At 41.6% G+C, this 24,809-nt stretch overlaps 1 protein-coding gene across 1 annotated transcript in view; it reads left to right on the top strand.

Annotated features, from left to right (window-relative positions):
- The first annotated feature begins 8,501 nt into the window (after positions 1-8,501).
- BUB1 (BUB1 mitotic checkpoint serine/threonine kinase) overlaps positions 8,502-24,809 on the top strand; it is a 37,475-nt gene continuing 21,167 nt past the window's right edge. The window contains 12 exon segments of the mRNA XM_082426200.1: positions 8,502-8,731; positions 11,861-11,920; positions 12,005-12,143; positions 12,962-13,158; positions 15,943-15,986; positions 16,697-16,797; positions 18,294-18,347; positions 18,439-18,441; positions 18,443-18,623; positions 19,860-20,011; positions 22,502-22,758; positions 24,531-24,589. Of these exon segments, the coding sequence (XP_082282326.1) occupies positions 8,586-8,731; positions 11,861-11,920; positions 12,005-12,143; positions 12,962-13,158; positions 15,943-15,986; positions 16,697-16,797; positions 18,294-18,347; positions 18,439-18,441; positions 18,443-18,623; positions 19,860-20,011; positions 22,502-22,758; positions 24,531-24,589 (1,393 nt within the window). The 5' untranslated portion in view covers positions 8,502-8,585.

Here is a 24,809-nt window from a genome sequence, read left to right as displayed (position 1 = left end):
TTGAACCCACAATCCCAACTTGGGGACACTGATACATGAAAGCTAAGAACTTAACCAAACAAAAAGTGGGCAAGAGAATGTTCCCAGCAGTGGGACAGCAGAATCAAAGACCAGAAGGAAACAGGGCAAGGCTACCATATACAGTTGCTTAGTTGTACACTGTACAAGGGCACCACATCCAGTAATTACACATACTGAAGTAATTTATGAGGAAGTACATAGGTGGGTTATGAGACCTTATTCCTCCCACCTAACACCCCCCAACACATAAATCCAAACTGTCAAATATGGCATGCACACACTAGGAGAGCACGCACATACACAGACATGATCAATGAGACACAAAGGCACTCAGCTACAGCCTGTCCTGACTGGGCTTGGGCTTCCTGAGCTCACCTTTCTCCCTCACTTGCCACAATTAGAGACCAATTTTCACACCCTGTTATACAAACCTGACACAGTCATCTCCTCTGGGAGGGGGCAGGGGACAGGTGGAGTGTGCTTCCCTGGGTAAGAAGCAGAGGGTTTGTGTGTGTGTGTGTGTGTGTGTGTGTGTGTGTGTGTGTGTAGACCTTAGGGACTGAGAATTGGAGAGGGGTCACTCTCTCTGCTAAAGGATTGAAGATTATTGCCAGATTATAGAGAATGGAAACTACAGGGGCAAATAGCAAATGTCACTGTGTCACATAACAGGGTTTGGCACAGTGCCTAGTGCACGGCACTCACTCAACCAATGGCCATCGCCGTTCTAGCCAGAGCAATTAAACAATAAAAAGAAATAAAAGGCATCCAAATTGGAAAGAGAAAAGTAAAACTATCACTTTTTGCAGTCTGCACTTTTGAAGACATTATCTTATGTATAGGAAATATAAAAGAATCCACCACAAAACCATTAGAACTAATAAAATAATTTAGCAAATTTGCAAGATACAAGATCAATATACAAAAAGCAGGGGTATTTCTACACAGTAGCAATAACCAATCAAGAAATGAAATTAAGGGCTTCCCTGGTGGCGCAGTGGTTAAGAATCCACCTGCCAATGCAGGGGACATGGGTTTGAGCCCTGGTCCGGGAAGATCCCACATGCTGCGGAGCAACTAAGCCTTCCGCTACAACTACTAAACCTGCGCTCTAGAGCCTGCGAGCCACACTACTGAACCTACGTGCCACAAGTACTGAAGCCCACGCACCTAGAGCCCGTGCTCCGCAACAAGAGAAGCCACCACAATGAGAAGCGCAGGTACTGCAATGAAGAGTAGCCCCGCTCGCCGCAACTAGAGAAAGCCCGCACACAGCAATGAAGACCCAATGCAGCCAAAAATAAATAAATAAATAACATAAGTAAATTTTTTACAAAAGAAGAAATGAAACTAAGAAACTATTTTTCATTTACAATAGCATCAAAAATAATAAAACACTTAGGAATAAATTTAATCAAGGTGGTGCAAGACTTGTACACTGAAAACTACAAAACATGGTTGAAAGAAATTAAAGACCTAAATAAATGAAAAGAGAGCCAACGTTGTTGAGTGGAAGGCTATCACCACTGTGCCTCTAGTTGCCTAGGGTTAGTTAGAAATTTTTGTCATTCCCTGGGGAAAAGAAATCATCTACACATGAAGCATGCCCATGTAATATATATGATAATTAACTATTGTTGAAATCTTTATTTAACCTAACAATGGCCTTTCCTCAGCAAACCAATTAATATTGATTCACGATCACATCAGCAAGCCAAAACCTAATATTTAAAGTTTCAGGTTCTTGTAAGGATTCCATCTGCCCAGAAGTTACATCATCCATGAGACTAATCCCCGATCACCAAGTAAGTCGAATGTTTTCCTTGTCTTTTGTTCATTTTTTATTTTTCTCTACCTTGTTCATTTTCTACAAAAATTTGCCACTTCCTCCCCTGCTTCACAATTCTCTGGACTCTTGAGAACAGAGACCACCTGCTTCATGAAGTATTAAATAAAGTTTGTTTGTATCACCTCAATTGTCTTCATTTTTTTTTTAACACCATATATATGCCTAGACTAAGCATCTGGTAAACTAGGCTCCAGGTAACTCATGGTACTCTCAACATCACTCCTTTGTTTCCTAAAGGACAAACAAAAGGACCTCATTCAGACTTTGATACACAGACAAGAATTATATTAGTGCTCAGCTATACAAACATCTGTCAGGACTATCCCGGAAGTTGATGTTTTTAAATAAACAAGTTTGAAACTTGATTTTAGCTCTTTTCTCTAGATTGGGAAGTGTCCAGCTCTTTGAAGGGGCAGAAGCAATCCAATCTGAGCAAGAATACTAAAGACTTAGCAACTTGATAAGAGGAAAGGATTGCTGTCCTGAAAGTATAGATAATGTTATAAGGTAGAGAGGCTATTAATGCTAACGAAATTTTGAGCTTATGCTCAGAGATGCAGACCACCTCCATGGTATAATAAAAAGAAATTTGTCTGGTCTATGACCAGGGTTCCTGGCACAGAGCTTCAAGAACACTGGGAATTTCTTAAGTGATCACAGTGTCTATGTTATACTAATGAGATGACACCTGGTGGGTCCCTATATAGCCTCAGGATGGGGACTGGTCAGCAGAAAGGTAAATCATGTGATTAGAAGGTTGGGGCTTTGAGTCCTAAGATCAGTCAGACCTCCTGACGTCAAGAAAGGGGAGGGAGGGTCGGAGATTGAGTTCACTCATGTGCCCAATGATTTAATCAGTCATTTTTACATAATGAAACGCCAGTAAAAACTCTGGACACTGAAGCTCAGTGGAGATTCCTGATTGATGAACACACTGACATGCCAGGGAAATAACACACCCTGACTCCACGGAGAGAGGGTCCACACTGAGGACACTCGCAGACCTTGCCCCATGCGTATCCTTTATAATAAAGCTGTAATCGTCCACATGGCACTTTCCTGAGTTCTGTGAGTCATTACAGTAAATTGTCAAACCTGGACGGGATTGTGGGAACCCCTGAAATTGTAGCCAGTGGATCAGAAGTGTGGCTAGCTGGGAACCCCTGGAACTTGTGGCTGGTGTCTGAACTAAGGATGATCTTGTTGGGGACCGTGCCCTTAAACCTGTGGATTCTGACTAACTCCCAGGTGGCTAGTGTCAAAGTTGAACTGCAGCACACCCAGTTGAGGTGGAAACAAAACACCTTCTATGAGAACCAGGAGAAGGGTTGGTCCATCATCACTTAAGAGAGGTGTGGTCACCTGTCACTGCCTATATGGCCAAACTGCTACCTTTAAGATAAAGCTGGCCAGGGCCTGATGATGGTGTAGTTTTTCCTAAAAGCCTGATGCTTTTTGAGCAGTGATTTTCCCCAAGAAGCCAGAACTACTTTCTTCTAAAAAACATTTTGTAGAGTTCAGGGATGTTGCCTGATCTGTGTTTTCTGCCTTTTCCTTTACATGCTCTCATAAGTCTTTTCTTTCCAATTGCCTTGTAGGAATTAGGGTTATGAGTAGAGTAGGTATAGCCTACAGAAAAGTTTTGTTGCTAAAATACCACCCTGAGTTTAATTAGAAGAAACTAATTAATATATCCATTTGGGTAAACTTTAAAATAAACAAAAGCCTCCATTTCTCAGGGATCCAAAGGAAAAAGGGTGGGATCTGAAGTGACTGTTCTCATCCATCTTATTTTGTAAGTCACGAGAGATGGAATGGGTGACAGCAGCTGTGAAGAGAAAAGGAAGACAAGCTCTATCTTAGATGCTGGGGGACAAAGGGAAACTGGAGAACAGCCATAAGTCCCTGACATTGATCACGAAGTCATCCCACTCAATTAGGGTTGGAGAAGCCTAAATCTAGGGGAGTGAGTCCTACAAATTTAGGAAAGTGCCTTTGATGAAGGGAAGTAATATGTTTCATGTGTGCTTTTGATTCCAAGACTAAAGTTTGCTGTATCTGGTTTCCTAAGTCTTAGGAGAACAACCTGACCCAGAATCCAAGACAGCACAATTTACACAGCAATGGAAGGATACAACCAATGTTCGCGTACAGAAGCTGAAGAAAGAACTCTGTAGCTGACAAGAGGGATGAATTCCGAAGAGATGCACAGAGCTAAGGTAGGCCAGTTTGGAGAGAATACGAGCAGTCATTTATCAGGATGCAAGACTAAGCTTATGAAGACCTGAGGGGCCTCTAATAAGGGAAGAATAGGATAGAGAAAAGAATAGGGTCTCTGGTCTCTAGAACCAGGCTCAAAACATAAATAACATCTGGGTATCACTTAGGTCCTTTAAACAAATACCAGCCTAGTACATAGGACTGAACATTCTATTAAAGATTCTTGGGGAGGCTGATGGGGACAGGAAGCTGGGATTCCCATCCTTTCTCCTAGGCTGCAATGATACAAGAGTACATTCTGGGTTTTGACCACACAGGCATCTTCTGAAGTCACCAAACAGTCTCAGATGAAAAACATTTCAGATGGGCTTTATTTTTTCCTTTCTTCATATCAACTTTATTCTTAATGTCAATACTTTATAGCCCCTTAAATCACTTGTCAGCTTTCTGTAACAATTTTAATTATAAATCTCTAATCTTATATGATGTTTCAGCAACATATCTAATACTGCTATTCTAAATTCTTTTAAATTTCCCAGTGGAAGGAAGATATATGTGTATCTGTGATTGTTTGCATCTGCCAAACAGGCAGTACCTAGAGAAAAATAATCACTTTTCTAAACAGAGCTCTAACTTTGATATCATGTGACAACCCAAGAAATTGAGTGGAGAACCTTCTGAGGCTATAGGAGAGTGGAATTCAGAGAAACATTATGAAGACAAGGAGGCAAATTTCTTTTTTCATTTTACATATCAGGAAACTGACACCCAGATTAAGAGTTTAAGTCATTTGCCCATTATCTGCTTCTTGGGAAAGTCAAGGTTGGAGCTCATGTCCCCTGACGTGGCCTGGTTTTCCTTCTCCAATAAGTCTGGAAATTATGATGTTGGAATAACAAGTCACTGAAAGCCCAAATATGAATAAAAATACTTTACTCACTGGCCTTCCTATAACTTAGAGAATCTATTAGTCATTTTACAGAAATAGACATTTAATATTGAAATTAGCAAGCAGGTAAAGTAAATTAGAGTTTTAAAGGAAGAGAGACTTGTAACTGCACATTTCTGCCTCAGAAGCAGGAAAGGCAAACTTAGACACAGGTGGACCATTTACTCCCACCCAGATCAAAACAAGCCTCCCCCCTTACATTCTGGGGTGGGTTTGGGAAGATAACAGATTCACTAAGGCAACAGCAATGCCAAAAATTAAAGGGAGGGCTAGATCAGTGAAGCAAGGATTATTATTTAACAGATTTTCAGATATTCCATGGCAATCACCACACTCTCAACACAAATCTGAGAATAAAGGGCAGAGGGAGAAGATTAAAGAAGATAAGAATCAGAGCAGATGAAATTTGAAATGCTGTCAGTGGCACGAGCTTCCAATTAGTGAATTTTTTTTTTTTAATAGGCAACATATTTGCGAGCCTTTGGGTATTTTCTGCTTCTATTGATTTATGTAAATTGCCAGCATTGCGGGGTTTATAGATTTGCTTCATCAAAGTATCAAACTATTTCTTCATCAAACTATTTGGAAGTTCTTCCTTTATTCCTGACATGTAGAGGTAATGTGAAGCTCTTAGGAAAAAACCAATCATTCTAGGCTTAGGAAACAGCACATGAAACTTCCCTCAATAAGAAGCTCCTGAAGCCTTTCAACCTGGCCTGTCTCTCCCTTCCTTCCACAGTGCCCAGTCTTGTTACGTAGGAAGGTCAAACGCCTGGTTACCTCTCCAACTCAGCACATCAGAAAACAAGCATCAGCCTTGCCAGTTTCAATGGCTGTTTCTGTCAATTCTTCTAGGCCACCAAATCATCTTTCTTTTCCTTACATACTGAAGACATCACTGTGTTCTGAGAACTCTCCCTCCTTGAGATCTGATTCCCTACTTTACCTTCTTCCATTTCCTCTGCCTCCAATACCAGTTTAAAGTCTACAAATTACTGTTCTCTGCCTCTGCTACCCACCCCTCCCTTCCCCTGTCCCCAGTAAATCCCGATTTATTGGGAACAGGGTCAATTAACCTAATAGGGACATTACGAAGAACCCATTGTGTGGGAGGGTCATTGTAACTGCCCCTCAGAATAAGAATAATGGCAGAGAGGGGCATCCATAATTAAGGACAAAGGGAAGGCATTGAGTAAGCCAGGAAATTATTCCTAGACACACGTCAGATTCTAATAACTGCTGACAACCCTAGTACTTACTTCTGTTACTCCTAGATATACCCACAGTGATTGGCATCAGGGCTTTAGAGGGGATCATTGTGACCTTTTCAAGGGGCAGTGTGGAAGAGGCATCCACAATACTTCACCCTACTCCACAAACAAGCCTGGTGGGAAAGAAGCGCCTAGCAGTAGAAAGGAAGGAGGGCAGACCATCTCTGCAGCTGTTAGAAAACAGGGTAGAGGTAAGTATAATTACCATAAGGTCCTATAACCACAGTGCTATTTGCTCCCAAAAGGCTCAGTTTACTATCAAGATCAAGTACAAACTCCTTAGTCTAGCATTTAAGATTAGACATCAAACTATCAAACCAGTCTTTCAAAAAGAATCTCCACTGCTCATTAGCAGGAGTCCTCAAGGGTGAGTTTCTTCAGTAACCCTGATTTACATCAGGAATGTCCTCCCCAGGCTCTCCCCAATCCAGATCCACCACCACCCCCTGCACCCCCAGTTAAGGCCCAAGTCAAAAGTTAAGCCCCCCTTGCCCCATGAAGCTTTCTCTGACAGACAGCAGACAGGCCCCACGTCCCCTCCCTCCTACAGACTCCCCTAGCAGATAGGCTAAATCATATGTGTATTAATTTAGCACTTAATACACATTAATTTCGCAATTAATATTTTCTATGTCTGTATCTCCATCTCCCAGATAAATACCACTAGTTCCTTAAGGACAGGATCTGTTTCAGTAAGATAAGGTTGTAATTAGGTATAAACCCAATAGCAGTGGATGCCTGATCAACGTTTCCTGACTGTTGACTGATGGAGGTGCTATCAGACACTAGTTGAAGACTTGAGTTAGTGAGACCTAAAAATGTGTTAATTCCTATAATGGTTAGCAGAACCTAAACTTGTCTAAACACCCCAGAGTGAGCACGCTCTGAGTTAACAACCCCACAAATTGGATACTTGTGTAGATCCAAATTAATTAATCAATGCCCTGAAAGAAATTCTGGACTCTGAGGGCATCAGGATTTCCAAAAGCAGCTAATTTTTTTTTAAAGGTATTTAACTTAAGGGCCCTAAGACAGCAAAATATCCACACAGCTTCTCTAAAAGGAAGGTAATCACATGAATAGCTCTTTATATTTTACTTGCATTGTTAAGTGGCTCTTGAAAGAACCTTGAGAAGTAGAATGGGAAGTTACTAAAAGACCAAGGGGCAGAGAAGGTTGGGCTGACTGTTTGACAACTCACTCTCAGGTAGAAGCATCAGCGTATTACATATGTCTTCGTAGACATCTGGACTCCTTGACAAAGAGGTCTCTTCATTTTTGGTTTTCCAATCCATACGTCCTCGGTCTCCAGAGCTTCTAGTTCCACGGAAGATGGTGAAAGCTTTCCGGCCGCCATTCTATACTCTATCCAAACTTCCGTTCTTTAATTACCAGTTGGAGGCAGGAACAACTCCCAGTCCCTTGAGCCCTCATTTACTCTGTCCACACAGCCTTTCAGATCAGTTAAATCAAGCCTGGAGGTCTCCAAGGGTACCAACCCATCGCTTTCATTTGCCATATATCAATATAATTTACATAACTAACCCTGAAGTGCCTACCCACATGCCCTCACGTTATAGCCACTAAGCTAAAACCCACTTAGGTTCTTCCCTGGGCTTTTCATGACTCACTCCCTAGCTCTCTGCCACAGCATTTTAGGGTCTGGAACCGAAATTTCACGGGCTTCAGCATCTAAGTTCTTTCTTTACAGCAAGGACGCGGAACAGAAAACTGCGGGAAACCGGGAGGTGTGCCACTCGGCGGGGTTCCGTTTTCACCCCACCTGCCTACCTCTTAAGCCAAAGGCAGGCATTTCCCCCAGAACTCTGCGACCTCAAACAAGTCTCGACTCTACAAACGGGATTAATTTTCTTTTTTCCATAAACCAGACATAACGATTCTGGTTTATTGGGAAGAGGCACGACTCTCCGGACCCAAGGGCCGAGGCACAATTTTTTCCACCTCGGGAACCTCAAGTTAGTTTTTTTTCTCCTACGATACCTTCCCTGGGATGATGCTTTAATCGTGTAACCATGTAAGCCAGTTGCAGCTTGGACAGCTAAGGAAAAAAAACCCATTCCCTACTCCTGAGCCAACCTAGGACGCCCTCACCACGCCGCACCCCGAATCCCAGCCCACGCTCAAGACCCCGCGAGCTTTCGGTTCAACATGGCTGCGGGACTTGAAAGGAGAGGCCGGCGCGCGGGATGGAGGCGGGGCTTGGTCTCCCGGCAACGGCCCCGGCGATTGGCCAGCCCATCTGCAGCCGAGGCCAATGGTCAGGCGCCTTGCAAACGCTCGGCGTGGCGACTGCGGCTGCGCGGGAGATTCGAATTGGCGGCGGCTCCTCGCTGGCAGCGCAGGTGGGGCTGCTGCTGGCTCGCGTCCTCTAGCCATGGATAACCCGGAAAATGTTTTTCAGTAAGTGTGGGTCTGTGGGAGGGGACGGGTGGGGGTGTGATCCCCAGCTGCCGGCAGCCAAGGGGCTGGGGTACCTGGGTTCGGGCCTGGTGGTCTGCAGGTCCCCGGCCCGGCCCGCCCCAGACCTGCCTCCCTTTGCCCTTCCCAACCCCTTTCCTTGGCTCCGGAGTTTGTCCCCTCCCACCGTCACCCCACCCACCCCCACCCCATCCCAGCTGGGCTGTGGGCCACTAGGGAGCCGTGGAAAGGACCGCGCACCGTGTAGCCGGGACTCTCCGCTGAGACCCCGGCCCTGAGGCCGAGCTGCGGCCTGAGTGGCAGTTTGGGGGGATTTGGACGGTTCCTGAGGCCCTCAGCGCTCCTTGATTCTTTGTAAGGAATCCGCGCTGGGCAGATCGCCGCTGTGGAAGTAAAACGTCTAACCCAACAAAAAACTAAAACTTACATGTAGGTTTCATGAGAAACTTTCAAAGCCACTCATTTTAAAATTCTGCGAAAGAGAGAGAACTTAAAATTGCTTTAACCCGTAATCCCACAGTCAATTTTTAAAAGTCTTTGAATAATGTGCACTTTAAGGGGAAAAATGTTCCCTTATGTTTATCGTCATTTATGTCAGCCTGCTAACAATTTTTAAAATTCCCACGCCTTTGCTTTTTATTTGTATGACTTAGGTGATTTATCCAGACTGTTTCAAAAGTATTTAAAACACTTAAACCATATGCGACAGGAAGTAAAACTGGTTAGTTTTATCAGCACCGAGGTAATCTTAACTCTCTGGGGATCCGAAGACTCAGGTGGTTAAGTGCTGTCAAAACAAAAATTTGTTTGCCTTAAGACTTTTTCTTTAGCCCAGCCTGCAAAGGATTTCGATATTAGAGGCTCGTTTTCCCCCATTTTAAAAAAGAAATCAGGTATTTCCGACCTCATTTTGACTTTTTAACTTTTAAAAATAAGTACTACATTTACATGGTTAAAAAAAGATTTAGAAAACTGTTCACTGCGCTCTATACTTGACTGCTCTCCCACTCCCTCATATGTAACCATTTTTCTAGCTTATTTTTATATTTATTTTGCAAATATAAATATTTATATTATAATAACATATGAACATATCTATATACATATATGTACGCGTGTGTACAATTCCTGCCTTTGTTGCACATAAAATGTAGCAGAGTGTACACACTGCTTTTTTTGCTTAACACTGTCCTTGGAGATTTCACTCTATCAATCCATAGATTCTTTTCTCATTCTTTTTTACAACTATGTGATATTTCATGTACCACAATTGATCTAAAAAGTCCCCCATTGATGGATACTTGGGTTGTGGACAATATTTTGCTATTACAAATCGTGCTGCAGTGAAAAATCTTGTACACGTGACATTTTGCATATATCTGTCCTCTAGATTCCCAGAAGTGGGTTTGCTAGATCAAAAGTAAATCCATCTGGAATTTTGGTAGATCTTATTACCAATTGCCCTGGCAGGGACTGTGTACACTCCCACCTGCAAGCAAGTTGTAGGAGTGCCTGTTTCCTTTGCTTCCCCACTACACTTGTCACATTGTTGCAGTCTGGTGGGTGAGAAGTTGTATCTCAGTGAGGTGAATTTCTCTTATGAGAGAGGTTGAGTATATTTCTGTGGAATACCTTTTGTTCATTTCTTAAATTGGGTTGGGTTTGGTTTTTTCCCCCCAACTTCTAGAAGCTCTGTTTAGTTATCCCAGTTTATCATTTCTCTTTTGACTCTGCTTCGTGTTTTCTTTTGTTTATTTGACATATAGAAGCTTTTAATTTATATGTAGTTGACTTCATCTAGCTTTTCTTTTGTGGCTTCTGGATTTTGAGTCATAAGAAACATTGATTTCATCTGTATCTTGAGGTACAAGAGCTAGAAGAAAGTATAACTTTCAAACCTTTTTTCCCTACCCCTGAAAAAAGTCATGTAACGAAAGTTATGTAGCATCTCTGATAGAAACCTAGGAGTGTTCCTTAGCTTGACTGTCTCTTACCCAGTGTGCAATCCCATCAGCAAGTCTCATTGTTTCTTTCTCCAGAACACCCAAATTCCACACTTACTGTTCCCACCATGGTCCACCCTGTCACTGGGGGTCTGCAGTAGCTTCCTAACTGGTTTCCACCTTCTATTCTCATCCCCCACCCGCTTCTTCACTTGGAGAGACAGAATGCACGTTTTAAAATGCAAATGAGATCTTGTCATCCCCACCCTTCTCCTACCTCAGCGTACTTACACAGCTGCTTGGATCCCTGGCACCGATCAAATGTCACCCCCTCAGAGAGGCAGGCTTTCTTTCCCTGACCACTCTACCTAAAAATAGTAAGTCCTGTCACATTCTTACCCCTTCTCCCATCTTCTGAGTTTTTTTTCCTATGTGCTTAATGTCACCTGACAATATTTTACAGTTTTCTTTTTGTTTGTTTGTTTACCGCACTAGCACCTAGGGGCCCCTGGAGAACTTTGCTTTGCTTGGTTGTTTTTTTTTTTTTAAGCTGTGGTTGGGTACACGGAGGTCGGGCCAAGCAGAGTTCTCAGGGAGCTATAGCCACTGACTTCTGAGCATTGCCATTGTGTGTTCTTCCTCAGGGACGTTGTGTTCCACTGAGGCCCAGAAAGCAGACTGTATCTGGAAGCCCTGATTGGTGGGACCCTGGGCTGTCGCGCACCCTGCACAAGCCCTCTTCAGGTCTTCCAGCCAAGCTCCTGAGCAGCAAGGGGAGGGGTCTGGGTCAGTGCCGTGCCTGGGGCCCAACATTAGGAGGAGGAGCAGCAAACTTCTGGGTGCTGCCCCTCGTGGTGGTGGTGGTGACGTCGGGAATCAGTGAGAGGAGAAGGAGGAGACTCTTGGGGATAGACCTGGGGACCTTCCTTTAGCTGCTTCTTTATAGGGCTACCTCAGGGGCCTTGTGTCTTACTTTCTTCTGAAGAAACACTGACTGCTTCCGAGTTTTCTGACTTCTGAGGGAATGCTGTTTTCATTTTTATTATAGCATTTGAATTGATATTGAAAATTTCTATTTTAAGGTGTATAAATGACAAATATAAAATATATCTTTTGCTTTTAGGAAGTATTCCTAATAATCCCATGTACCTATTTTTCTCTGCTCTAGAATGTTCGAAGCCCATATGCAGAGCTACAAGGGCGATGACCCGCTTGGTGAATGGGAAAGGTTAGCATTTTGTTTATTTTTTTTTTCTGTAAACAAACTATATATGCTGCCCTGAAAAATTAGTATTATCCGTATTTTTTCTAGTTACATGCGATGGGTAGAAGAGAATTTTCCTGAGAATAAAGAATATTTGACAACTTTATTAGAGCATCTAATGAAGGAATTTTTAGATAAGAAGAGATACCACAATGACCCAAGATTCATCAATTATTGTTTAAAATTTGTAAGTATACTTTCAGATGTATAACCACATCTCTAGTCATGTTGTCCTTTTGCTTTTTACCCCAGATTTGAAGATCATTTTAGACTGTCTTTTATTCTGATACCTTACCTTTCATAAATTTTTTTTAAGTTGTATGGCCAGAGACACGTATTTTACAACCTTTTGGCTTCTGTACTGTGGAATCAGTGATTTAATTTTAAAATCCTCCTTCTCTGTGTATCAAGTCTGAAATGTGACAACACGAGGTAGAAACCATTAGATTAAAAGAAGGTTCGTTGGATGAGAAGCATGCTTGGGGAAGGGGAGATAAGCAGGCACTCCCAGTGGGTTCCTGGGAGTAAATTAAGTTCATTGCGAATAATTAAGAAAACATTAACTCTCAGAAATGAAATTTAGTACTAAAAGGAGAAGGCCACCTCAGGTTAGGCTGGGTCTCTTCAATCTTGAAATAAAGGCTCGGGGGTGTGATTTCTAGTAATAAAATCATGAACGGAATAGATAAACAGGGATTTGTTCACTAAGTTTCAAAATATGAGGATTAGAGAAAGCCTGTGGAGCTTGAACAAGTATAACTTTATATACTACGTTACAGAACCTGCTGTCTTGGGAAATAACGTGGGTTATCTGGGGACATTGAATGTCAAGGAAAGGAACGAGCTTAACTTTGAGGCTTGCCATCGGAGGACCACACAGGCCTTCCCCTGCACAGTACATCCTGAGGCCTCCAGGAAGACGAACGCTGAGGGCTGGCTGGACTCGGCCGCACTGAGACTGGCAGTGCCTTTGTTCTCATGTCTGTCTGCTTTGGATTTCTGCAGGCTGAGTGCAACAGTGACCTTCATCAGTTTTTTGAGTTTCTGTACAACCATGGGATTGGGACCCTGTCAGCTCCTCTGTACGTAGCCTGGGCTGGGCATCTGGAAGGCCAGGGGGAGCGGCAGCACGCCAGTGCCATTTTTCGGAGAGGAATTCAGAACCAGGCTGAACCTAGAGAGCTGCTGCAGCAACAGTACAGGTAGTTTGAAAATAAAACTCCACGCAGTGTCTCCTACCTTGAAATGCAACGTTTGCTCTTACAAGATTTTTATTGTTATCTGTTTGTACAGGGAAATCCTTCTCATTGGGGGAAATGTGGATATATAGAATAGTAGAAAAGCTGCCCAGAAATATTACTGTTAACATTTTTGTGCACTTCCTTCCAATATCTTTTCCGATGCCGATGTGTGTGCCTTAGTGTCTGTGTATTTTTATAGCAGACCATACTGTATGTCTGGTTGTATGTACTGAGCTTTATACTGCTCTTAAGAAATTATGCACTTTTATACTACTTATAAAGTGGTTGTGAAGTCTGTCGCAGAGTTATGTCATAATTTAATTGTTCTCCAATGGAACATTAAAGTTGTTTCCAACATTTTGGTTTTTATAAATAACAACATAATGAATATTTTAATGAATAACTTTGTTTTTCACAATTTTTAACTTTTTCAGTGATTAAATACACCTCATTTAGGGTGTTATTTATATATACCCTAATACAGAAAACTAAAGAAGCAGAAGAAACCCGTCAATTTTAGTTCTCATTTTTTTCTCCACTTGTAACAGGATTGCAGGCGTGTTTTACGTACATAGGCAGCCCTGTGTCAAGGTCTTTTTTCTTCATCATAAAAGTATTTCCTAATGTATTTCTTATTATTATCTGGTTCCTTCTGATAGATTCTCAGAATTGAAACTATGGAGTCAAAGGGTGTATGAAGAGTGTTCAGGCTTGTGGTACATGTAACCAAATTCCCTTCTCAAAAGGTGGTACAGGTTTCTGCTGTCTCTGTCTAGCAGCATAGAGACAGCTTGTCTCACTGCACCCCTTGCCGGCTCTTAATACACTCATCGTTTTCAACTTTGCTCCAGTGCGCATGCTCTTTTTAAACTTTATTATGAGAATTTTCAAGTATGCGTTAAAAAAAGAAAAGTTAATATAATGAACCCGCATTTACTTATCACTTGCTTTTAATAATTATTAATATTTGATCATGCTGTGCTGAAGGATTTTTTTTAAATTAAGTAATTAATTTATATACTTTTGGCTACGTTGGGTCTTTGTTGCTGCACACAGGCTTTCTCTAGTTGCAGCAAGCAGGGACTACTCATTGTTGCGGTGCATAGGCTTCTCATTGTGGTGGCTTCTCTTGTTGCGGAACACGGGCTCTAGGCACGCAGGCTGTAGAGTGCAGGCTCTGTAGTTGTGGCGCATGGGCTTAGTTGCTCCGCGGCGTGTGGAATCTTCCCGGACCAGGGCTCGAACCTGCATCACCTGCTAACCACTGCGCCACCAGGGAAGTCCCTGTGCTGAAGGATTTAAAGCAGATCCAAAACAGCAAAATATTTTACCCTAAACACTTCCATAAACATCTCAAAAAGGTGATTTCTTACAGAACCTTACATCATTTTCACACCTAACAAAATGAATAGTAATTCTTTAATATCATCTACTTTTCAGCTATTCTTCATTATGTAAAATGTTTTTGTTTTTTGCCTTTTTTTTAAACCGTTGGTTTGTTTGAATTGAGTCAAACAACATCGGCATTTGTCTGCATTTGGTTGTACATCTCTCAGTCTCTTCATACTGTGCACCCCTCCTCATATCACCCAAAAATGTCGGGCTTGGAGGTTGCATATTACTTGATAGGTTAATTAACATGCAAAGATGCATGAAATGACATGTTTAAGAAGTCCTCACAGCATGAACAGTAATATATCTGCTTTTTAAAATAGTTTTGTACTTTAACATCTTTCTTCAAACCATTATACTTTTCATATGTTCCAGATGTAGAGAATGCCTAAAATAGAGAGTTCGAACACCCCATGTTGTAACATGTACATACTTGATACCCTCAGAAGGAGGGTATGTTTGTTATATGAATTTAAGAAACACTAACATAAACGAGGCAAAAGGAGGAATTTTTCTAATATAAGTGTATTGGTTATGAAGACAATCCCAGAATTTTTTTTTTTTTGATTTTGAAGCAACTCTAAAATTCAACTTTACATTCTCTCTTTTTTTTTTTTTTATTTATTTTATTTTATTTTATTTATTTATTTTTGTCTGTGTTGGGTCTTCGTTTCTGTGCGAGGGCTTTCTCTAGCTGCGGCAAGCGGGGGCCACTCTTCATCGCGGTGCACGGGCCTTACACTATCACGGCCTTTCTTGTTGCGGAGAACAGGCTCCAGATGCGCAGGCTCAGTAATTGTGGCTCACGGGCCCAGTTGCTCTGTGGCATGTGGGATCTTCCCAGACCAGGGCTCGAACCCATGTCCCCTGCATTAGCAGGCAGACTCTCAACCACTGCGCCACCAGGGAAGCCCTACATTCTCTCTTAACCTCAGTCTTTACTAGCTTATAGTAAGCTGTCTATCATGTTTAGTTTTCACTTTTTTAAAAAAAATAATTAATTAATTATTTTTGGCTGCTTTGGGTCTTCATTGCTGCGCGCAGGCTTTCTCTAGTTGCGATGAGCAGGGGCTACTCTTCGTTGCGGTGGCTTCTCTTGTTGTGGAGCACAGGCTTTAGGCGCACGAGCTTCAGTAGTTGTGGCACGTGGGCTCAGTAGTTGTGGCACATGGGCTTAGTTGCTCATGGCACATGGGATCTTCCCGGACCAGGGCTCGAACCCGCGTCCCCTGCATTGGTAGGCAGATTCTTACCCACTGTGCCACCAGGGAAGTCCCTAGTTTTCACTTTAATATAATATATATTGAACTGTAAATTATAATCTATATTGATGCCTTTATTGCTGTCTTTTAGGTTGTTTCAGACACGCCTCAACGAAACCCATTTGCCAACTCAAGGTAAATAATGCTTTCTAAAATGTCCAAGATGTTGGTAATTTAGTCTGATTTTCACTACCTTTTTTTTGTTTTCCTTAAAAAACAAATCCATCCACTGTTTATTGATTATATTGTCTTAGATAACAGGGATGGTGCTCTGATAATAATAATGCCTGATAAATAGCAGAGCAGGGGCTCTGTCATCGCACTTTAAAAGAAACCCCCCTCCAACACACACACACACACACACACACACACACACACACACACACACAAACTTGGTGATTTCATTGTACTTTTAGGATTTTTGAAAAATAAAAATAAAAATAAAAATTGCCCCACATAGAGGACAATACCTACTCTGAAGTGAATCTGTTCTGAATTGAATCAAATGTGTTTAATGCAACTTTTAAAGAAATGTAGTATTTTTTTTTCTTTTTAGAAATAATAGATTACATTCTAGCATTAAGCACTGACTATCCTGTTGTTTAAAATAACTAGAGTTTACATGTCTTTCAGGGACTTTCTTGGGCATTTTGAGTTGATTAGAAAGCTATCTCTACCATATTTCTTTTATTTATAAAGTATTTTAGTTGCACTTTCTGAGACAGTGTAAATGAGTTTATTTTTTAATGCTACTTATTGAAAGATCAAGGGAATGTATTTGTAATAATTTTATTTAATATGGTTTTACCCTTATTTTTTTTTATTTCATCTTTTTCCCCTCATAGCAAGAACCTCAGAACCTCTGCATAATGCTCAGATTGTAAACCAACTGGTAACATCAAAATCCAATCCAGGAAATAACTCAGGCTGCATTTCTAAGAATCAGGTAATAATAATGATTGTAGTTCGTGTGGGAACTGGGAAGGGTATGGAACGGTCATCCAGCTGCCTTCCACAGCTACTTGGGCATCTCATTTCTTTGACCTTGTCTCCCAAGACTCTAACCTCCATGTCAGCCACCTGTGCCTGTGGCACCTTTGCGGGCCTGTCGTCATCCACCACTGCTCACCTCAAATATTAAATTTAAAATAACTCACTGATCATAACCTCCTGCATTGTCTGGCCTAGGGACCCCTGCTCCATGACCTCCTGTCTTCGCCTCCTCCCAGCAGCCTCTCTCCTCCTTTGTTCTGTGGGGCTCCCTTGCATAGGCCCAGGATTCCCTACCGTGGGTCACACCCACGTGGAGGCACCTGAGCCCACCTAAAACACTCCTGGCTTTGAACCATAACCTCAGCCAGGGCTTTACTACTCCCCGGCAGTTATGCTTCCAATTTCCCAGTTCACTCTTTATGTTTTACATATCACTTATGTTTCCCATTTTACTCTCTAATGCCAAATTATTATGATTTTACACTTCTTTTTACTCTCCTCAAACTTGAGACCTGACTACCTCTAACCTCTTCCTCAGGAACTGGCAAAAATACTATTTCAGGGAAACAGCAGAAGCCGTCAGATGATGTCTGTCCGTTTCTGCCACCAACCAATAAATAACTTCACCTTTCCCTGCCATTGCAGTGGGGCAAGGTGGCTCTTCTGCCCTGATGGCTTATTAGCCTGTGAAAACGCTCTTTCCTTGCTTCCCAGCATCTTTCCTCTTCATAGTACTGTTGTTCTTTCAAAATTTGCTAAGGACCTCCTCTAAGCTAAATCCCATGGAAATGCCTCTGTTCGTAGTACACATGTGCAGGTTTTATTAATGTAGCACATTCCTGATGTAGAATATGAATTTCCAACTTTGACAGATACTCAGATGATCCCAATTTACATCCTACTCATGTTTGCCAGTCCTATTGCTTCCTGTTGGCCCGACTGTAATTTTCTAGGCAGCAGAGTTGAGTCTTGTTCATGGTCACTTCCCAGGACCTAGCTCAGGACATGACACGTATGAGATGTTCAGTAAATACTTGTCTAGTGAATGAATGCTAGCATTGGAGACTCCTCAACATAGAATAGTACCAGAAGAAAATTTTAATGATTTTTTTTTTTAAATGTAGCTATTTGGAATGTTAAACTCATTACACGTAGGTGCTGTGGCTCAGCTCCTGGACTATGTATCAAAGAGAAGTAAGTGCCCTTCTCGACTACCAAGCAGATACTTTAAAATCGCTTTCTTATCGGACTCTAGTTGCAAAAGTTATCATAAAAGTAATAATGCAAACCTAGGCTTCAGATATTAATTGTAACTTGAAAGGACATATACAAATCTACTCGATGATTCAGAGACCCCCTCAAGTGTTTTCATATTGTTTTGTGAAGTAATTTGGATGATAGATTCTTTCCAGATAAGTGAGTGCTTGTGTTTCTTTTCTGTCTTTCTAGGGTTCAGAACTTTCTGGAGTAACATCTTCAGCTTGTGATAAAGAGTCGAATATGCAAGTACAATCAGTGCATTCATCTATTACTTAGTTTCCTTCAAGAGCTGCTTCAGTACACTGTTGTAAATAATGTATTTTCCCCATTTTAGGGAACAAAGGGTGATCATGATTTCTAAATCAGGATATTCTGCACACCCACCTGTGGCAGCCAAAGCTGATGTTCAGCAGGTTGTCATGTATTGCAAGGAGAAGCTTATTCGTGGAGAGTCAGAGTTTTCCTTTGAAGAGCTGAGAGCCCAGAAATACAATCAACGGAGAAAGCATGAACAATGGGGTACTTGCAGTCTTACAGTCTGAGCTATCCTAGGTCACTTAACATAATCCTCATCTCTGAGTGATTACATTTTTAGCAGATAATTGACTATACTGAAAGAATCTGCAAGAAAAATGTCTCTAGCTCATCCTGTCAGGAGCCTAAAAATCTTTGTTTAATACTAGTGTAGCAACCACATTTGTCCAAAGGCTAATAAAGTGGTGTCTTTTGACAACAAAACTCGGGGTTGAAACAGCACTAAAGGAGATAGATATCCACACCAGTGTTGCCTTAGCTTTTAGTGAAGTAGATATTTTTAACCTTTCAAATAATATCTGTACAGATTTGAACTTCTTTATCTAGCAATTCTAAACCTCTGGGTCCGTTATTTGGACTGTGAAAGGATTAAGTTAGGAACTGGAGTTGAGATTTTTCAAGATCTGCAACTACTGTAAATAAGACATTCAGGAGTCCTCTGATGAAAGTGCCATGTTATTCATGGCTGTGCTGTACAGTGGATCAAGCTTTGTTCCCCAGGGAGAACTGAATGTTAATACCAGTGTTGGCACTTGCCTTTGCTGTAGCAATGTGGACCTCAGAGGAAAATGAACCTCTGTCCTACTCAGGGCTTTTACACCATCTAAGTATTTGTGCTGTGCCCACTCTGTAGGCCACTTTTTGTTCATTCATTATTTCTCTTTTGGTTGACAACTGAGAGGACAGTCGATTGACACTCGTGGAGGACTCTTTTGTTCCTTGCACAGATGCTAAATTCTGAGCTGGACGGTTTGATTTGTACGTGATGTGGTTATGTTAACCAGTTATTGGAAATGGGACCAAGAGCAGTGTACCTGACACACTGACCTTTCAGTGCACTTTACTCTTATTCCTTCTTAGAAAGCACCTAGAGATTTAAATCTTTTAAAAACTGTTCCATTTTCAAATGATTTGCACAGTCATGATTGTTCTACAAGCAGTGCTTAGTATCATACCATGCTATTACCAAATATTTTTGTTGCTCATCATGTAAATTTTTATAACTTACATGCCCTGAACTTAAAAGTAACTGTGCTAGGGGAAGGTAAAAATGATAATTGAAAAGTAATACATATTTCAGTTCTAATAACCTAACACACATGGAAAAGACTAGTAAAAAATTTGCCATCTTAAAAATAACCTTTTACTGATTTTGCATGGATTCCTCTGATGACCTGAATTTAAATTTCACATGCAAACCATATTTTCTCTTTCCTAAAGTTAATGAAGACAGGCATTATATGAAAAGGAAAGAAGCAAATGCTTTTGAAGAACAACTATTAAAACAGAAAATGGATGAGCTTCATAAGAAGTTGCACCAAGTGGTGGAGACATCACATGAGAACCTGCCCTCTTCCCAGGGGAGGTCTGAGGTGTGTGTGCTCCTTGCCGACGCTTCCCATGCCCAGTACAGGAATTTCTGTTTCTATTTGTCCTCTGTGTGCTCTAGTTTTAGAGTTAATTCTGATGTTAATTTAGTTACTAGCTTTCTGAATTATTTTCCCCCCAACAATGGGGGAAAAGGCAATCCAACACACTTCCAGCGACAATAGAGGTCACACTTAAAGAGCCAAGAATCAGAATGACACTGGGCTTCTCAACACCAACCCAGAAAGATGTTCAAAATGTAGAATGAGAAAGGAAGTTACAGAACAGAATGTGTAGTGTGTTTGTGTGTGTGCATGTGTGTGTGTGTAGGCACATACTTATATACTTAAGTATTAGCGTATATAATCCTTTTTCTGATTTTTTTTGGGGGGGTACAATGACTGTATTATTTAATGAAAATTCAAATATAATGATTTCTTTAGTTTGTGTTGAGAAGCCAGCACGCACCTGCAAGAATGGGTCTCAGGACCTGTTTTTTCTACAGACTTACTGTGGCCACATTCCTGTTTTCAGCTCCACCTTCACGTCCATCCTGAGATGTGTTCAAATTTCTGAACTTCTCTGGAGATCAGCCTCCTCCAGCTGCTGTTCTAGGTGTTAGGATTCCTTTACTGTCATTTGGTGAGGTTTTGGGAGGACGTGGATGATAAAGCACGTGTTTAAGCCACTGCCTTTAACCAGAAGCCTCTGTTGATGAACTTATGTCTGTATATGAGTGGTATAAGGATGTATTTGCCATATGGATCTTCATTTGTCCCTAAATCATTTATTTACCAGCTCAGCCTTTCCCTATTGGTTAAAAATATCTTATCACATACTGAATTTTTAACGTATAAGATCCATTTCTAAAATAGCTGTCTCTTTGTTTTAGTCAATAGGTTTCTTCTTGATCATTCCATATTGTGTGTTTACTATAGTATTGTTGTATGTTTTGATAACTGGTGGAGAAAGTCTATTATTTTTTTAATGTATTTCTTCAGAAATTAATATTATGTTTACTTTTAATCTTTACTAATTTGGTAAGTGAGAAAATGGTATAGGTCATTTTTAATTATCTTTTTTGATGACTAGTGAGAATAAACTTTTTATATTTTGTCCATTTGTCTGTGAAATAACTATTCTTGCCCTAGATATTTGGTGCTTTTCTTAACAATTAGTGAGAATACTTTTCTATGGTGAGAAATTAACTCTTTGTCTTTTTTTTTTAAGATTTATTTATTATTTATTTTATTTATTTTGGGCTGCGTTGGGTCTTAGTTGCAGCACGTGGGATCTTTCCTTGCGGCGCATGGGCTTCTCCCTAGTTGTGGTGTGCTGGTTTTTCTCTTCTCTAGTTGTGGCTCGCAAGCTCCAGGGCACGTGGGCTCTGTAGTTTGTGGCACGCAGGCTCTAATTGAGGTGTGCAAGCTCAGTAGTTGTGGCGTGGGCTTAGTTGCCCCGCAGCATGTGGGATCTTAGTTCCCTGACCAGGGATCGAACCCACATCCCCTGCATTGCAAGGTAGATTCTTTACCACTGGACCACCAGGGAAATCCCACTCTTTGTCTTTTAACTTGGTAACATAGGAATGTACATGTACAGTCTAAGTACATGTGAGTAGAAAAGCAAAAATTTCAAGTTAAGGGCCCGTGTCCTTCCCACTGTGAGCCATGCTTTTGTGGCAGTTAGTGCAGTTTATATTCATGTTTCCTACTCATTAAAGAGAAAATGGTTACCAAGCGTATTTTAATAGAAGGAACACCATTATGAGCATTTGGTAACATTGATTGTTAGTCTTTTCCCAAAATTAAGTAAAGAGAAATGTGCCAGTTCTTAAATACTAATGAATGGTCAGGGCTGGTATGTTATTTTATTTTATTTTTTTAATTTTTAAAAAAAATTTATTTATTTTATTTATTTATTTTTGGCTGCACTGGGTCTTCGGTGCTGCGCCCATGCTTTCTCTAGTTGCAGCAAGTGGGGGCTACTCTTCACTGCAGTGCGGGGGCTTCGCGGGCTTCTCATTGCAGTGGCTTCTCTTGTCGCAGAGCACAGGCTCTAGGTGCGCAGGCTTCAGTAGTTGTGTCTTGCGGGCTCTAGGTGCGCAGGCTTCAGTAGTTGTGGCGCACGGGCTTAGTTGCTCCGTGGCATGTGGGATCCTCCCGGACCACGGCTTGAACCCTTGTCCCCTGCACTGGCAGGCGGATTCTTAACCACTGCGCCACCAGGGAAGCCCTGGGGTTGGTATTTTAGTGGTTAGAAGTATGAGCTGCCGGTTGAGTGTGTGGTTAAGAAGCTACAGAAGCATCCACTGCGTAGAGTGGCCTTTGTTGTTGACTGTTCATTTCAGAATACCTGGAGGGGTAAGGAGCTGGCTCAGGAGGAAAGGAATCTACTGAAGAAGACAGGTGCTATTCTTTGAAAAGCTGTAATACCTAATTAGTAGCAGTCTGGACCTCATGGCTTTGTTTTTGTTTGTTTGCTTACCGTGAAAGGTCAATCCAGCAGGTATGGGGCCACACACAGGCTCCCCGCAGGAACTGAGAGCTCCGAGTCTTCCAGCTGTCCATCAACAGACCTCAGAGAATGCAGGAGAGAAACCCGGAGAGGCATCTGTTGTTCCTCTTCTGGCAAATGCTGTCACCGCTGCTTTGGTGTCCCCAGCCGTCACCCAGAGTGTAGCTCCCCAGGTTCCTTTGGCAGCCCAGCCAGTGACAGATGCCATGTTTACGGTGGCCAGCAAAGATGCCAGGTAAGCCAAAGGTAGCCCTAGAGATGATAGTGATGTGAATGGTGTCTGACGGCTTCTTTACGTGACCTGCAATATCAAGAGCAATGTGTAAATGATGGATGAGTCTTGTTTTTCAAAATAATTTTTAGATGGGCATGTAGTGGAAAAAACAAGTTACCAAAACATTAGCCCTAAATCTTTCAGCCTCACTTATTGTTTCTTTTTGAGTATGTGTTTTACTTCATACTTCCCTCTTGAATTAAAATTTTTCGATACACTGAAACTTAACAATCTTTTTGAAGCTGAAGAATATACAGCTGTTAAACTGAAATTGCCTTTGCGTACTGGCTTTGACTGAACATATGTAGGGGTTCATTACAATCCAGATAGTTCCTTGACATATATTCTTCTCATATTCCTTCTGTCTTTCCACCGGGAGCAGTTTGGGATTAATATCTGTTACACAATATGCCAAAATATGTCTATACACTGCTGTGGAGGTTTTTTCTCCAATTTTGAGGGATTTTCCTAGATTGCAGAAATTACAATTATTGTCGCATCGCTTGTTTATATTTTCCTCTTCAGTCACTTTGGTGCTCTCTCTTTTTTAAACATAAAAATTTTATTGATCTATTAGAAAAAATAGAAGCTACAATGTAACTCACACCCTCCCCTTGGGCTAAACCCCTTGGCACAGATTATGGTTCTTAAGTACTGGTTCTCCTCAATGTCCAAGGTTAACTTTTACCAATGATTTCTCCTGGAAATAAGATTTTAAATGATCATGCTTTTTCAGCCACATTAGGACAATAATTCAGACCTGTGTCCTGTATCAAACCATGTATGTAAAAAGAGGACTGTTGTGTGGGGCTGTGACTTCATTAGTTCTTCGTAGTTAATTTACGCAACAATAAGATGGTCACAGCAGCAGCAATGACAGGCCCCCGGAGACATGATGCGTGTCCAGCTGAACCTTATAAAATTAGGAAACTCTTTAACCTAATGAACATTCAGATCAGTCAGAAGCCTTTCAGACTGACCCTGACCTTGGCCTAGGCAAGGGACTGAAAGGACCCCCCCGTCACACTCTCAGTGGCCTAGACGGCTGACCACGACAGAGAAAGGGCACCTTTCTCTGGTATCTCATATAAATCTCATGTTTTTATGACAGTTTAATGGGGATTTGTAAGATTAAAAGTGCTTTGCACTTTTTACTTTATACCCTCACCAGGTTCATTAAGGGAAGCAGTGTTAAATAGACAGATGAGGGCCACTATCACGACTGTACTTAAAATAAACTGTGATGTAAGTGTCTCACGTACCATTTTTTCCCCTCTTGATAACTGCTGAAGTCTAGAGGACAATGCACTGTGGCTACCTGCCCATCACGGGAGAGGTGGCCCCTGTAGCGAAGGTGCCAGCGCTTCCCCACATCACAGCACAGGAGAGTGGTGCTGGGCGGCAGACCCGGAGCTGGGGGTTAGCCCTTTAGCCTGTGTAATAAATGGGATCGTTCGAACCAGCGAAGCCCTTATCCTGCCCTACCTCATGTATGAATGATTATCGGGTGTTAAAGTACAGAATCACTATGTCAAGCAAACGTGAATACCTGGCCTTTATCTGTAAGAATTATTGTCCTCGAAAGGAAATGAAAGAAAACATAAAACATCTTATTCACTTACACTGTAGACCTAGGCAGTCCCATCTGTGTTTAACAACAGGCTCGTAATTGCTGACATTTTTTTACTGTTCTTTCTTGAGAGTTAGTGTGTCTCAAGAGTTTTCTCTTCCAGGTGTATGAATAAAAGTACTCATGAATTCAAGCCACATAGTGGAGCAGAGATAAAAGAAGGTAATGTTTAACTATTGATATAATACATTTGTGTCTAAGCTGTTTGCCCAGACTCGTTCAGGTCGCTCAAGGGTCTGTTTGGTGGCTGCAGTTCGTGAAGGCTTCAGGCCTTAATGAACCTGGGTGTCAGCTTTCCCGTTCTTAGAAGGCAGGGGTTAGTTAAACCCCAGACCATTTCAAATAAAGGTAGAAATTCACTTGACAGTCACATCTTCTTAGT

The sequence above is a fragment of the Balaenoptera physalus genome (genome assembly GCF_965194825.1).
Source record: "Balaenoptera physalus genome assembly, chromosome: 15".
NCBI classification, from domain to species: Eukaryota; Metazoa; Chordata; class Mammalia; order Artiodactyla; family Balaenopteridae; genus Balaenoptera; species Balaenoptera physalus.
The sequence above is the reverse complement of the archived record's forward strand: the minus strand, read 5'-3'. Positions and strand labels throughout refer to the sequence as shown.